General features: G+C 43.6%; 1 protein-coding gene across 1 annotated transcript in view; it reads left to right on the top strand.

Moving 5' to 3' along the window:
- The window catches only part of UBASH3A (ubiquitin associated and SH3 domain containing A), a 22,040-nt gene extending 14,681 nt beyond the window's left edge, over nt 1-7,359 (top strand). Inside the window, exons 9-15 of the mRNA XM_031062144.1 lie at nt 4-43; nt 1,054-1,176; nt 1,922-2,014; nt 3,434-3,578; nt 5,538-5,644; nt 6,433-6,539; nt 7,222-7,359. Coding sequence (XP_030918004.1) covers nt 4-43; nt 1,054-1,176; nt 1,922-2,014; nt 3,434-3,578; nt 5,538-5,644; nt 6,433-6,539; nt 7,222-7,359 — 753 coding nt within the window. The remainder of the gene's footprint in view (nt 1-3; nt 44-1,053; nt 1,177-1,921; nt 2,015-3,433; nt 3,579-5,537; nt 5,645-6,432; nt 6,540-7,221) is intronic.
- Nucleotides 7,360-16,675: the final 9,316 nt, after the last annotated feature.

The following is a 16,675-nucleotide window of genomic DNA, read 5'->3' as shown; positions in this document are numbered from 1 at the left end:
GTCTTTGGCAAGTCTTGGCTTCAGCAGTGCCTGACTGCAGATGGTGAGTAAGGGAACAGGAGGATCTTCAAAAACCAGGGCCAGACCCAATTAACCCCAGGAATGGGTAGAAGAGATTGAATCTTTGTGTAAATGGTAACAGTGCAAGTCAGGCACAGTGCTGCTTCAACCTGCACATAACCAGGTCAAAGTGTCCTAAAGTCCTTCATGTTTATGGTCCCTAAATTCAGATTAAAAAAGCTCTTGTGCTGCTGCTGGAAGTGTGTCTCACTGTACATGAACAAATCACAGGAGCACCCTCATCACCTCTCATTATGTGGTTCTTGTCAGACCCCTCCACCTTTCTGGGCCTGGGTCAGAATTATGGGCTCTTGATCAGAGTCACACTATGTCAGTAGTCCAACCTGAGCAGTCTGTGGTGGAAATGAAATGTCAGCACTGACCTAAATAAAAATCTGAATTTCCTCTCTGTCTCTCAAAAAATAAAAAGAAAAAGGTATGTTTTCAGGTGAAGAAAACTGACCCAAAACAGGGAAATGTGTGTCAGGAGGAAGGAAGGGAACAAGAAGGTGGGAGTTCACAAGTGAGAGGTTTATGCTGAAAGTCTGCCTTGCTATGCTGGAGATTCCCCATGTTTAGTGCATGGAATCCACAAAGCAGATAAGGAGAGTGGTACCATATAGCTGTATAATCAATAATCAATTGTTTTCATTTTGATTCAGTGGAAATGTTTTTTCAGTAATTTTGGCAACTGTAAAAGAATATAGATAGGGAGTCAATTTTTGTTTCTCTTGATTCCCACAAAGCCAAATTCCCCTGATTTCCTGTTCTTCCTCTCCTCCTCCCCATTTGCTCCTTCTGAGCTTGAAGAAGAGGGGCTGTTCTCTTAGGACAGGTAATTTCCCAAACCAGTGTTGTGACCTTAAAACATGCCCACTTTAAGGTAATAGCACTGGCTGCTGTTCATCAGTGAGACACTGACTGACTGTAAAACAAACACAACACAGCTGCTGCCTCCCTTGTGCCACAGCAAAATGTCCTGCCTTGTTTCAGGGAAATACTACAGAGCAGATCTGAACTTTCCCTCCTCCCTGCCAAGGCAGAAAGACAGCATGAAGCAGTTTGAATGTGATCCTCCTTTATCTTGCTGTGGTATTTTCCAGTCAAGACTTATAGGTAAGCTGGTTATTATCCTCCTGCAAATGTAAGGTTTGGGAAGCAGGCTGTCATCATCTGCCAAAGCTCATGCTGGCCTTGTAGCAGAAAAATCTCCTGCCAGCACTCAGTTGTGGCCACAATTCTCTGTGGGCAACCACTGCAATATCTTCTTGAATAGTAAAACAGAGAACACAGCTGATTACTTGTCTTGAGACCCCCTCTGCCAGTTCCTGGAGGAACCAGAACACTCCCTGTGCCCTGCTGCTTGTCTGCCTTGTGCAGTTGTCCCTGAGTGGACAGTGAGGGGTGAAGGGGCTGGCCAGAGGAAACAGCTCCATGGTCAGCACAGTGTGGTCACCTCACTGCAGGAGGATGGGTGGTGTGGGTTAGGCTGACTCAATTCACTCACCAGATGAAGTTGTTTGTGCTCCCTGAGCAAGAGGCATGACTGTGAAAGTGCTGGTCTGCTGCAATTGCTTGTCTCTGATGGTTCAGATTTATGGAGACAGCCACATGCCTAACTGCTGTTTGCAGATTTGAGGTGAATCTTCTGTAATTATCTTTCCAACACTCATTTTAGAATTGATGTTTCCACTAGAATGAGCTTTCTAATGAGCTCAATCAGCAGACAATGGGAAAAATTAATAGAAAGGGACTGTCAATATATCCCATGTTGACGAAATTGCAAAGTTCTGAGCTGTTTTTTTGCAGAAAGTGTTTTGGAGTAATTTCTCATCTGTCACACTTTGCTGTTGCCATCCAGGGGAAGCTCTGCTGGAGCAGGAGGTGACAGTCAGCTCCGTGTACTCGTCCCCTGCCCTGCGCTGCGTGCAGACAGCTCAGCATGTACTGCAGGGTAAGGCAGCAAAACCTGCCAGGTGCTTCTGCCACGCTGCAAACATCTCCACCAAACCTCTCTGGAGCCTCTGACATCAGCAATTAAGGGAGATGCACAACTTTGTGGTTGTTTGTGGTTTTCTTTAAGCAGGCAACACGAGGTGGTTTTGACTGTTGGTAATGCAGGCAGCAACAAACCTGCTGGTGTGTGTGTGCATTCTGTGGGACATATCAGAGTAACTCTGAGCCTTCTTAGTTAGAATGGACCTGCTGGTGTGTGTGTGCATTCTGTGGGATATATCAGAGTAACTCTGAGCCTTCTTAGTTAGAATGGACCTGCTGGTGTGTGTGTGCATTCTGTGGGATATATCAGAGTAACTCTGGGCCTTCTTAGTTAGAATGGACCTGCTGGTGTGTGTGTGCATTCTGTGGGATATATCAGAGTAACTCTGGGCTTTCCTAGTTAGAATGGACCTGCTGGTGTGTGTGTGCATTCTGTGGGACATATCAGAGTAACTCTGAGCCTTCTTAGTTAGAATGGACCTGCTGGTGTGTGTGTGCATTCTGTGGGATATATCAGAGTAACTCTGAGCCTTCTTAGTTAGAATGGACCTGCTGGTGTGTGTGTGCATTCTGTGGGACGTATCAGGATAACTCTGGGCTTTCCTAGTTAGAATGGAATCTAATGTGATATAAAACAGAGGTGTTTCATATCTGCTGGAATTCAATATTAGTAGCTGCTCATCAAATCATTACTGCCACCTCTTCCAGAAAATATTTTGACCCAAATATCAGATGTTTCCAGAGCTCTGAAGGAACTGATTGTGAATCAGGGAAGACTGCTTCCATGCTTCCTTTTGCAAGCCAAACTATTTTAATCCTTCATTTTGCAGAACATCTTTCCTTTCCTCTCCCTCTCTTCTTCTTTCATCTCCTGATCCTTTCAGCAAGTTCACAGTTCATTGCCATGTTTACATCAGAATGCATTCACTGCCACTGAGTAAGCTGTCTTGAGAATGCTAAAAAAAACTATTTCTTTTGACAAGAGAATTCTATTTCTAATACTGGGCAATTTGGACACTTTACTGCCCCACTGAGGAGCAAAATGCTATATAAAAATGTAAAAAATATTTCCTGTCTGAAGTTTATTCAGATTGCAACTTTGCAAAATTGAGTTTTTTCCCTCTAGCAGAGCATCACAAGAGAGCTTCAAAAATTATGATTATGATAATGATGATGATAATAATTTGCAGTTGCTTTATGTTAGTTATACAAGAATATAATGGTGGCTTCCTTTAATCAGTTGGTTGATAATACGTAATTCATTTGCATTAATGAAAGTACAACCGCAAACAAGGCAGAATATATAGCCTGAATGTAGCACTTGGAGTATACCTTTCTCCTAAGATCTGTTTCTCTCTATTTCTTGTTCTTGCAGGGCTTAAATTAAATCAAAAAGTCAGAATCAGGGTGGAACCAGGACTGTTTGAATGGACCAAGTGGGAAGCAAGCAGAGCAATCCCTAAATTCATGACTGTGGCAGAACTGGTGGAGGCATCTTACGACATAGATACAAGTTACAGGTAATTGTGTCTGGCTGATAAAGCTGTGGGGTTTTCCCTGAGATATCTTGTCCTTTTATGTGTCACAAATCACTGCAAACACTGCAAAGATGGGGTGATTCTGATCAAATTCAGATCAAAATAGGATATAAAAATAAGATATGCTGTCACCAGCACTTGGGTGCACTAGCACAAATGTCTTGTGCATGGGACCAGCCCTCCTCTGGTGCTGCCTTGACATTTTGGGCATTAATGTAAGGTCCCAGGAGCTTTGCTTTTATCTTTGGTTCATGTGAAAAACACTTTGGAAATGTGAAGAATAACCTGATTTCCAGTGACAAAGAAATGTGACATTATATAAGGTCAGTCAGCCCTTGGCTGAGGGTCTGCAGGGCAGCAGCAAGAGGTTTTGGGGAAAGGCAAGATAAGAACATTTCACTTTTTTTTGATTGATGTTTCTGGCATCATTTTAAGTTGCTCAAAGATTAATACTGTGCTCAGCAAGGACTTTTTGGAGCCCTCATAACTTGGCAGGGTGAGGGTCGATGCCTTTTCTGAGCACTTGCAAACCACAGCCTGGCAGGAAATGATAAACCTCCAATTCAGTCTAACTCCTCATCTTGTTCACAAACCAGGCTGCTCAGAGTTTGCAGTGCACAGCCAGATCCAGGAAATTACTCATCTGTCCCTGGGATTTCCCACATATTCAAGAAAGGGGGAAAGGAGACATCTCATGTCTTTACACGTTCCTTACATCCAAGGATGTATCTTTGTTTGAAACTGCATAAAGTCTCCAAAGTCCTTAATTTTTTGGAGCACAGGTCTTTCTGGTGTTTTCTTCACTAACAGACTATTCTCTAGAGGTTTTTTTGGTCCAAAATCACTTGCCTCTAAATAAACTGTGCAAATGCACAGCAGTGGGAGGTTCAGAGGGGAATCTCTAATCTCTAAGGCAATGTTAACTGCAGTGTTTAGGCCCCTCACAGCTCACTCAGGTCCAGGCAAAAACAGGGGGGATGAATTATAAACTTTGACATAGAATGCCAGTTGCTTCTCATCACAGGCAGGGCTAAAAAATCCTTGGGTGCAAGCTGTTATGAATGAGTGAGATCACTTAAAGGATCATCAGCAAAGGGTATCAATAAAAACAGATACAATATTAAGTGTCAGCACAACAAAATTCATTGGCAAGGTTCTCTCTACTACTGAGCTCATGGGACAGCAGGGTCTGGTTTTACCAATTCAACCCCTGCAAATGCTGTCCATCACCCAAGCCCCACCAGACCTCTGAGGCTGCCCTGATTCACAGCAGTGTGATGGTCTGGTTCTTAGTTTTTTAGGTGCCTGAAAAGCCTTGGTATATAAATGAAAGGATGCCTGGTCTCAGTAGAAGTGCTCAGATATTTTGGAGTGATGCATTGTGATTACTGTCCCTGGAAACACCTGTTTTTTTAAACTCAATCAGTGGAAGTCTTTCCTATCCATTTGGCCAGCATTGCAGATAAGCCTTGTTCAATATAGATTTTTATTTACTTGGTTTATTGAGCGGATTAATGCTGAGGTACCAAATCTTGAAAGCATTCACATCATTGTTGTCTCTCCTTTGTTTGAACTCAGTCAGGATTGGAAGACTCAGGCAGCTCTGCAGCTCATGTCTGGGCAGTGGTCCTTGCTGGCAGAATTGCTCAAAGCTTTTCTTAGGCAAAAATCCTGCTTTAAATAATCTCTACTGTAAACTACAAGTTTTACTGAAGCCTGGTTTTCCCTGCATCTGGTGCTTTATGAGCTATGAGACTTAGCCATGAAATGGAATGGAAATTATTCAGAGAAGCTAATGCTTCAGACAAGCAGAGGTAGCAGTGTGTCAGCCAAGCCAGCAGATAAACCTTTTAACTAAGTGCCTTTTCTCTGGTGTAGTCATTCAATGCTGCTAAGAGTGCATTCATCTAGATTAACATATATTTGTGATTTTATTGTCAGGGGTAACTTCCCACTCTCCTCTCTGGTGCCATCGGAAAGTTACGAAGACTATGTCAGCAGGAGCTCTGCGGTTATAAAACACATCATCAGTGCCTGCCCCTGCAAAGGTAGGGGTTTCAGGTCTTTGAATATTCTGTCAGACCCTTGCAGTAAGAGGAACTGGCAGAGATTTGCCATCAGAAACACATTTAATGTGAGCTGTTGGCACTGCACAGAGCTTAAGGTGGACTCAGTGCTTGCCCTGGGCTACACTGAAGTAACATAAATGCAACTTATGGAATAGAAATCAAAAAAGTAAAATAAAACTGAGACAGTAGAGTACTAAATTGCAAAAGTATGTGCTTTTCTTTGTCTTTCTACACCAGGATGTTGTGATGGTGTTCACAGGGGTCTCAGGTTGAGGGAAGAGATGAGGATCTGACTCCATGTTTCAGAAAGCTTGATTTATTGTTTTATGATATATATTACATTAAAACTATACTAAAAGAATAGAAGAAAGGATTTCCTCAGAAGGCTAGCTAAGAATAGAATAGGAAGGAATGATAACAAAAGTTTGTGTCTCAGACAGAGAGTCTGAGCCAGCTGACTGTGATTGACCATTAATTACAAACAACCAACATGGGCCAATCACACATCCACCTGTTGCATTCCACAGCAGCAGATAACCATTGTTCACATTTTGTTCCTGAGGCCTCTCAGCTTCAAATGCCTTCTGAGTAGCTGGCATGCTCAACACACCAGATATTTTCTGCCCATCACAACACACTCTGCCACATTATCAAAGAGGTCTGCAAAGATGAACAGACCCAAAACTACCTCATCTCCATTTGCTGATGGGGAACATGGCAGTGCTGCAGCTCCCTTACCATGTTCTTTGCTTCTCCTGCTTTGCCAGGTGTCATCCTCATCGTGGGCCATGGCTCCTCCTTGGCACCTCTCACCCGGGCACTCACAGGGCTCCCCAGCAGAGACAGCAGAGACTTTGCCCAGATGGTGCAGAAGGTCAGAGGATTTTATTCCATCAGGAAGCCTTTGGGTTGTTTCATTGTGGTTTTAGTAAGGAGACTGCTTATGCAGTGAGACATGTGTAACAGCAGGCCAGCAGCAGTGACATCAGCTCTCTTGTTCCACAGGGAGTCTCACACAGGTTTAGCAAAGCACTGGAGGTAAAGGGAGGGTTTTTATTCTGAGGGCTTTGTATGTGACTGGCAGCTAAGTCTTTGGAGAAGATTTTCATCTGGAAAATCAATGCCATGTAACACCTACAGACATGAGGCACATTTGGAAACCTCTCCACTTGGAGCTAGTCTCCTTCCTTTCAAAGTGGGAAAAAAAAGGCTTTGGGGTGACCTAATTGCAGCCTTCCAGTACCTGAAGGGAGCCTACAAGAAAGATGGAGAGAAACTTCTCAAAAGCCTGGAGTTACAGGACAGGAGGCAATGGCTTCTAACTTTAGACTGGATTTTAGGAAGAAATTCTTTACTGTGGGGGAGGGTGAGGCACAGGAACAGCTTGCCCAGGTATGAATGTGGAGTGGTGACACAAGTTCAGCTTTCACCCCTCAGTGTTCCAGCCTGGTTTTAGTTCATTTCAGAAGTGTCAGAATATCAAGGGCTGCTCTTTTCTGTAGCAAAGCCCCTCCTTCATGTCAAAGCAATGACCCTGCTGGTAACTTCCTTCTCAGATCCCTGCCCTGGGCATGTGCTTCTGTGAAGAACAGAAAGAGGAGAACAAATGGCAGATGGTCAACCCACCAGTGAAGACATTAACTCATGGAGCAAACGCAGCATTTAATTGGAGAAATACCATCATGGAAGATTAAAAGGCCATCTCTGCCTTTGCAGTTGTCAAAAAGGAGACAAAGGCAGGTTATGGTTCATCAGAGTCCAGTGATTCATGCAGAAGACACACAGAGGGTGGGAAATGCCCTCTCTGAACTGTCAAAGCACAGAAAAACACTTCTGAGTTTGGTGCCCAGATTTTGATTATATTTTGGTGACTGAGAAGAATAAACTTGAGAGGTGGGGATCAAGTGAGAAATAACACTTTTGATGGTGGTGAGAAAAGCACCTTTTAACCTTTCCTGAGCATAAAAATGTTTAATAAATATAGATATATATATAACTACCTGATTATAAACTGCACTCCAAGAGGCACTGAAGTAAACAATGCTGTATTTTTAAGACAGAGCTATATGCAGCAAGAATTCCCTTTTTCCCCCCTTCTTTAGTCACTTGGATATTTTCAGACAACAGAAAAACTGGGACTGAAAAAGTCAGATCCTACCTGAAGAGACAACCAACTCTAGCTAAAGCCACTATGTTTCCTGTTCACTCCATCAGTTCTGTGAGAGCAAATACCACACTGACTCTTAATTTACCTCTTCTGTGAAGGGAGTCCATTTTCTATCACATCAGCTCCTCATCCAGCAATTCTCAAGTGATGCATATTGCAAAAGGGTCTAAATTATTTCTTTTTGAAGGGAAATGAACTGATTACTGTTTCTGGGACAAGGAAAGATGCCCCATGTTACTGTACTGGTGACAAAACTGTGACATGAGCAGCTTTAGCTCTGAACCCTTCCCAAGGTGGCATTTGCAGCACCACAGCTTTGCTTTGTACTGGTTTGTGCTGAATTTATTAATGGTGATCCACCATCCCAGTGGGTCATCTGGAAGGTTTCTGCAGCCCTTCTCCATGTGATGTGTTTAATTAACAGGAAGTAGCCGTGAAATTTTATGCACAAACAGGAACATGCCTTTCCACTGTCCATTTTTCTCCTGCTTTTCCTTTCTTCTTATCAGACAACTGCCTCCAGGAAAGTACAATGTTTCTTTCAATGAAAGGAAAAAAATGAAAATATTTCTCTCAGAGCATGACAAAAAATGTTTTCACTTTCACTCCTCACTACCTGCTCCTATGTGACATCTCCCTGCATGCCATTAGCCATGGGGGCATGCAGAGGAGCCCATCAACACTGCAGCTTTGGGGCTGAGGAGTGTCTGACAGGCACCTTTATCTGTGGGTGTAGAGATTCTGTTATCTCAGCTCTGCAGCTGCAATGATTCATTCTGACTTTCCAGCTCTGGTGGAGCTGCTTGAGCTCTCAGTTTTCTGACAGTGCTGCAATTTTACAGTGAAAGTCAAATGTCCCAGGGCCAAGACAGGAGTTCTTTAATGAGCAAGGGCACGGGACTCAAGCTCAGGAGACGGGTGGCTACAGCTGCAGTCCTAGAAAAAGATAAAAACACCAAATGTCACCACAACGTTTTCTTAATCAGGGGAAGCAGGATGCCACTGCAGTGCTGAGAGGGCTGTGGCTTGGCTATTTCTCCCCATCTCAGCCCAGCACACACTTGCTCTCAGCCAAAAGAGGCAGGTGTGATGAGGGATGAGTTTGCTCTGAGCTCTGAAGTTGGCCAGGCTCCTCTGTGGCCAGCAGGGAGGGCAGTGACTCACAGATCTGGCTGAAAAAGGGCTGTATGATACAAGAAAATCAGCAAAGCCACTTAAAAGACTGATAATTTTTAATGTATTAATGATATTAAATTTCATTACAAATTTTCTTCTACCTTTCTAGAGATCACAAGGGGTTTTTTTCCATAATGCTGTTATATATAAATCCTAGATTGGGCTGCAAACACCCGCTTAAGAATCTGTGTCTTCCTTTAAAATACCAAACTAAAATACCATATGAGATCTCTCCCTTCACCCAATGGAATCACATGTATTGTCAGGGTGGGTCTGTTGTGAAATATAACCTGTAAGAAGAGCATCATCTCATTTCTTTAACAGCATCATCCTTTCTTTAGGAGCTTTTCTACATTGCTGCCACTGTGTATAAGGTAACAATGAAATTTCTTTTTGCTTTTCAGTCCTTCTGGTCTGCAGAAATAATGTTGCTGAAAGCCAGTTAATGGCACTCTAATCCTGTTATTACCCATCCAGCTCCCATCCTTAATAAGTGTGTGCAGCTCTCTAGAGGCAGGTGACAGGAGGGGAGAAGGATGTGGCTGGGGGGAAGTGTCTGTCTGTCTCTTACAGGGGATGGATTTTACTGCTCCACCCAATTTTGGCATCTAATCAGATGCCCACAGTGCATGGACAACACTATTGACAAGCTAAATATACTTAACAGGCAGATTCCTAAAGCACTCAAACCAGAATCCCACTGTGCTTTTCTTTTATTCTCTATACAGATGCACCCCAATGAATTTTACTTCAGTGAAAGCAATGAATTAAACTTCAGAGAATGTTTAAAAGAGGGTTTGAGAACTTAAGTTTCCTTTTGTGGTGGGGACAAATGCTTAGTCACAAAACATTGTACTAAAGTTATGGAGACTTATCCATGTCTGCTGTTTGAGTCAATTGAACAGAAAAAACATGAACAGAAAGAACAGGCAGCACACTCAGGAACCCATTGAAACCATCTCAGTGTTAATAATGGAAGGGCAAGGACAAGGTTTGCTATTCACAAGGACCCTGCTTTTGGCTTTCCTGGGACCCCATGAGCACAGATTCAACCCTAAACACTTTTTAAAATCAGAGCTGAAGTGATTCCTTAACATAGAAGGTTTCTTGGTTGTACAATCTGGTGCTTGGGGAAGAGAGAGAATTCCTAATGTGGTGTGTACACAGCATGAGACTAATCACTAAACACAGGTGAAATGAAGAAAATGTCCTTGGAATCTTCCAATTTATTTTTGTGGTAAGCAAAAGAAATAGGAAATTATTTTCCAGTTTCTTGGGTTTTTTTTTTGTGATTTTTTTTTGTTTGTTTAGTTGAGTGTTTTTAATGCAACTTCTAAAATTAGTTGTTGCTTTACTCCATTGCAGTTTTCTTTCACTGGATTCACTGGATCCATTTTATTACAAAGTTATGTGCTTCAATAGATGCTTTTAGTACTGCCTTGAGAATCTGAATGTTTTCTTTGTATCCTAAAATGTGAGAACATAAATTCTTTTGATGAAGACCTGCAGTGAGGCTAATCTATGGTGACCCCTTGTCGGAAAACAATCTCAGATTTATATGGCTAAATAAAGTCTGGTGTGATTGAGGGATGAGGAGGAAGAGCAGCAATTTTTATTAACAATAATGCTTCTTCCATACCCTTTGAAAGGATATTAACATCAAAAATTGTATTGTTTGGGACTACTTTTAGACAGAGTAGCTTGGAAAGACACTTGAGACAAATTCTTCTGAAAAGTGAGATAAAACATGCTATGAATGTTCTGATCCTGATTTTTCCAAAGCTTTTTTCCTTGTGCCAGCATTAATACTGGTGCAAGGAATATGCACAGTTCTGCGGAGTCAGAGAAGTAGATATTTCTATTCTTTGCACAATTTTAAGTCACAGGTCAAGAATAAAACAGTTGAGTGGATTTTTTTACTTCTTTTTTACTTACTGGGGATCTCCAAAAGGAGCAAGTCCTGTTCTCAGGAGCAACCTGTAACACACTAGAGATTTGCAATGTTCTCAGCTTTCCCTGATTGTATTCCAAGCAGGAGGGCTTTTATTTTTTTTTCAGGAATACCACTGGAGGTCACTCATGTACTAACAAACAGTGCTGCAGGGGAAAAAAGTAATTTAAACTATCCAAGAATGAACTCAGCTTGACTTGAAGATGACGTTAAAATGGAAGCAAATTTGGAATTATGTTGGGCAGATATTCCTCACATTTACAGTAGACTATAAAAAAAGTAGCAAGTAAACTAATTATGTTAATTTTCTCATAAAAAGACTAAACCCCTCCCCACAACATTAGCTGACCAAGTTAGCTTTGATCTAGCTACAGTAATAATGGAAATGCAGTGCAACTCTTCATCAAAAAAAGCAAAAAATAGGAAAAGAGGATTCATCTAAAAATGCTCACTGGGGTGAGTTTTGGGGAACATCAGTGTGACAAGAAATTGCAAAAAAAAAGTAAGATAGGAGAAGAACTATTGCATGGGGATTTTATCAGTATGGTATTTCTGACAGCAGAAAAAATTGCAAGGAAGAAGTAATAACCTCTATTTCAAGTGACTGGTTTCCCTATCTCCACTTTCTCTTAATCCATTTTTATCACTAACTTTCAAACTTTCAGATACATTTTGGTGGAATTCTGATTTGTAGGGAAATGGGAATTGTTAAAATGTTCTTTCTCTTTCTACTAGACTAAAAATTTGATATTGATTTCTTGCTCTGAGGTGAAAAAGTAAGAAATGTAAGTCCTGTTTCAGCAATATCATTACAATATCTCATCCCAAATGGGCCCAACCTTATTGTTTCACTTCAGAAGCAGAAAAAAACTGCTACTGGCTGGCAACTCTCTACCTCAGGCTCCAGGTCCATTAATATCCATACCAAAATTCCCACAGTATGAGAAAGCCAATTAAAACCAGACAGGTATTCATAACAATTAAGGTATTGCTTACAAATTATCAAGGAAAATAGTTTCAGAGCAGCTTTATTTACCTGCACAAAGAGAGAAAAGCATCTGTCAGTGGAATCTAGTGCTTGTACAACACTTTGCACAGCTCTGCCTTGCTCTGTAATTTACTATTTATGTCTTTGCATTTGATTCTGGAAGCTTCTAGGAGGATTCTGCAGCTGCAGTGTCCCACCAGCCACTTCCTGACTGACAGGTTTTTGATTTCAAAAAGCTGCATTAAAAAAAAAAAAAAAAGAAAAAAAGCTTTTTTGATTTAAAAAAGCTGCATTAGCTGCATGTTAAGTAATCATCTGCCTGCTAATAGGGAGCACTGGGCTTTGTCTGCCCTTTAAGGATGCCTTTTCCACTGGGAGATGGGAGCAGAGCAAGCAGAGCTGTTGGTAATTTGTGTGGCTGCTGGGGAATGGCAGAAAGTCTCCTCCAAGCAGTGGCAACTGTGCAGCACCAAGGCTGATGAAGCACTGGGCCTGATCTCCAGCACCCTGGAGCCATTTCCCTTGGCACCATGCTGGTGACAGCCTGGATGTGGCCACATCTCTCTTCACAGAGAGAAGCAGGCACAACTTCCCAAAGACTTATCCTGGGAAAGAAACCTCAGAGAAGAAGAGAAAAAAATTCTTATCTCTACTTGCTGCGCCTGTTGTTTTACACATGTGGCATGTGTTATGGAAAGTGTTTACCTGGAGGGATTTGGTAATTGGATTCTGGTGATGGTTATTTATATTAATTAACCCATCACTCCAAGCTGTGCCTGACTGTCTGGAGACAGTCACAGGTTTTTCTTTACTATAGTATCTTTTAGTATCTCTTTAGTATAGTTATAATATAGTATTAATGGAATATAGTATAGTTTTAATAAAGCAATTGTTCAGCATTCTGAAGCAATGGAGTCAGATGCCAATCATTCCCTGTGTCGGGGGCTCCCTGCATTCAATACCCAGACAGGGTTTGGGCAGGGGCACGTTGTGTCCAAGCCTCTCCCAGGGCTCTGGGTTCCTTCCCTGGGGGAGCTGAGTGGTGGTCCTGGTGCCACATCCAAGGAATTGCAGGAAGAAGTGTGCAGACTACCCCCTTTTAAGGAGGGAAAATGGAATATCAGCTGGAATTCTACAAAGGTGAGAGCCTGAACCAGGGGTGGAGGGATGGCAGGGGCTGTGCTGGGTGGAGCAGTGGAGGAGGACACCCTTGAGGGAAGTTGCTGAAGTTGACAATTTCTGATGACAGCAGCAATGTTCCTTGCCCCTGCTCAGACCTAAGTGCACAGTGTGTCAGTGTGAGGGCTGTGTGTGAGCCTGTGGGACACTGCTGGGAGCTTTGGATGTACAGGAGCTGCAGGAATGTCCAGAGCTGCTGTTGGTGACGGCACCAGAGAGCCCCTGGGGAAGGACTGAAGGACAAACAAATGAAGCAGAAGCACAGGCTTCACAAGCGGAATTTTAATTAAGCCCCTAGCAGTCAGCAATTCAGTTTGCACATCTGACAGCTTTACAACACTGTCTGGAGAATTGCATCAAATTACAGGTATTTACATGGCAATTGCTCCAGTCAGGAGTTCAGGTTTTTGGGTTGTTTTAAAAAATCAATGCCCTTGTAACAGAAAGCAGGAAATGTAAAGGTGCTCCTGCCATGGAAAATTCATCTGTTCCATGTAATCATAACCAGTAGATGGATGTTGTGTCATATCAGCAGTTAAGAGCATCCTCAACAGAGATAGCAGAGGTTCTAATATCATCTAAAATCATCTGTCCCAGGAGTGGCTGGGAGGATGGTGGGAAGAGAAAGGAGGAAGTTGTGCTGTGCTCTGTAGTGCTGCCTCTCAGGATCACAGCAATAAGGGCAGCCACAGGACCATGTGCCCTCTCCATAGCTGAGCTGGGTCCATGTTTGGTTATGAAGAAAAAGCCCACATAGTTTCTTAGTTGGGATTTTTATCTGTAAATCTGACATCCTGAGCTTTCAGAGTAATGGATGTTCTAGAGATGATGAAGAGAAAGTAAAGTATATAACATCTCTCATATGCCAATTCAGCATGGAATATTGCATCAAAATCGCTTTATCCAAAAGTGACATTTCTTTACCTGAAGTGACCATACTTCTGGGATATCTGTTAGAGAATATTGTACATTACCATTGTAGGAGGCTGCTCTTGGCCATCCAGCCAGGACAACGACCCCGACAAATGATTCTTAAAGGAGCCAAGGGACATCTCCAAATCAGCTGCCCTTGTCCCTGTGGGGGAACTCAGCTTGCCAGGTGCTCACTGGAACACCACACAGCTGGTCCAAGCAGCCCCAGGAGGTTCCCCAAACACCTGGACCACAACTCCTCGGTGCAGGGACTCGGGGAGCAGCTGGCAGAGGTGCCCTCTGGGATTTGGTGCTCGTTCCCAGAGGGGCTCTCGTGGCTGCTGTGGGATTGTCTGGGCCACAGCGACCACGCAGCCGCCGAGTTTCAGATCTCTGCTGCTCTGCCTGCGCCCGTCTGGCTCCGAGATGGGCCGGGCACAGCTGAGCCTGCCTGGAAAAGCAGCAGCTTTTATCCACGTGGCCATGGCAAAGCTGCTGTGCCAAAAGGGATTCTTTCACCCCGTGTGCAAGAAGCCAATCCCCACACAGAGTTCAGCTCTTTCCTTTATTTACAGTTCTGCACAGGAGGAGGTGCTGCGTGGCAAATCCACAAAGGCAGTACAGTAACTATCAAAACTTTTCACTATTTATACATTTTAGTGAACAAAGGCATTCATGTTCATTGGCTACCAGTTATATGGCTCTCTTATTAAATTGATATATTAATTTTTGTTTAAATTATTTTCATTTTTTATAGCACCATATATGAATATTTAGATGTTACATTTATATTATATGGAAGGAATTCTAGTGTTCTAAGTCACACATTACATTTTTGACATCTTACAATATTCAAAATATATTATTTCTCAATATTTATTATATATAGACATTAAAACTATTAAATATTATACAATATTTATATTTGTATTTTATAATGGTATTTTGTTTCTGTATGTATTAAATACTGATGTAATATTTTATCTTATTATTGAATAATATTAATTTACAATAACTTAACAATAAATATTAGTATCTTGGCATTAATATCTCAGTATTGATACTTTTCTTCTACTGGTTTAAAGATTCCCTTGCTTTTTATGCTAAGTAGTCTTTCTCTGTTCTCAGTCTAACTCTTCTTTTTTCTTGCTGGGTTCCTGGGGTCACTGGGCCAGGATTTGGTAGTTGCTGTCTCCCCGTGCCAGAAGTACCTTTTCCCCAGCTGGAGCTGATTTCAGCACAGTTGCTGAGTTGGCTTTATGAGTTTTGTCCTTATCTGGGAAGTTGTGCCGAATGTCCTTGTGGCTGTCACTCTGCACCCTTAGTGTCCCCTCTGAGCAGGAACTCCTTCTCTCTGAGCTTTGTGCACCTGCCCTTGGATCTGACATGGCTGGTGCCTCTCAAGCCCTAAGCCTCAGCCAGGCCATTCTCCCGACAAGGAGCTGATGTCCCTGAGCCCTGGCCATCACAGGCAGCCCATGTGACACCGGGCAGGCTCTGGGCCTGTGGGGCCGGGCCTGGTGCTGGCAGCGGGCACTGATTGTCCGGCTGTGCCCTCAGGCAGGGCCAGCGGAGCAGCGCCCGCAGTACCCGCCTGAAGCGGGACGGGCGTTTCTTGGGGGGAGCCGGCTGCTCCCTGAGGGCCTGAGGTCCCTTCTGGGGAGCTGAGGGGCCTGGGGGGCTGCTGGGGCTGTGCAGGGCAGGGCCCTGGCTCTGTGCCCCTGCTGTCTTCATCTGCTCAGCCAAGGCAGGAGAAGCTGCTGCCCTGTCCGAGTCCTGGGGAGCAGCGTCGGGGTCCTGCAGGAACTGTGCGTACTTGGGGTTGATCCAAATAGTGTGGATGGCGATCTCTTCTGCATCCTTCTGCAACTCCTCTATGTTTCTCCCATGTCCCCTTTGGGACAGCTCTGGGTCTTGTCTGACTTCCTCTTTGTACATCTCTTGGTCAGTAGAGCCTTCCCATTGGGAAGACTCACAGTGTTTCTCATATTCCCACTGGTAAAGATTTTGGGCACTTTCATTTTGCCATTGAGAAGGCTTCTTGTGTCCTTCATACTCCCATGGGAACAGTTCGTGGACTCTCACATTTCCCCACTGAGAATGCTTCTTGTATCTATCATATTCCCATTCACGGAGATTTTGGACATTCTCATTTCCCCATTGGGAAGGCTCCTGGTATCTCTCATATTCCAACTGGTCCAGCTCTTGGACACTCTCATTTCCCCATCGAGAAGGCTCCTTGTGTCCCTCATATTCCCAAGGGAACCGTTTTTCGACTCTCATGTCTTCCCAGTGGGAAGGTCCCTGATATCTCTGATATTCCACTTGGTCCAGCTCTTGGACGCTCTCATTTCCCCATCGGGAAGGCTCCTTGTGTCCCTCATATTCCCAAGGGAACAGTCCTTGGACCCTCACATCTCCCCACTGGGGCAGCCCCTGGCATCTCTCATATTCCCACCGCTCTAGCTCCTGTCCACTCTGCTTTCCCCACTGGACCAGTTCCCGGCCCACATAGGGTTTCCTCTCCCTCTCCTTCCTGGCCAAGTCCCACTCCACAGTCTGTGGCCCTGGCAGCTCTGAGCCCCCTACTGCCCCCTGCCCCTGCTCCCTGAGGGCTTCCAGCCACCCATGGCGGCG

This window comes from Geospiza fortis, unplaced genomic scaffold (assembly GCF_000277835.1).
Source record: "Geospiza fortis unplaced genomic scaffold, GeoFor_1.0 scaffold17, whole genome shotgun sequence".
Taxonomy (NCBI): domain Eukaryota; kingdom Metazoa; phylum Chordata; class Aves; order Passeriformes; family Thraupidae; genus Geospiza; species Geospiza fortis.
Note: the sequence above shows the minus strand (reverse complement) of the source record. Positions and strands in the feature narration are given on the sequence as shown.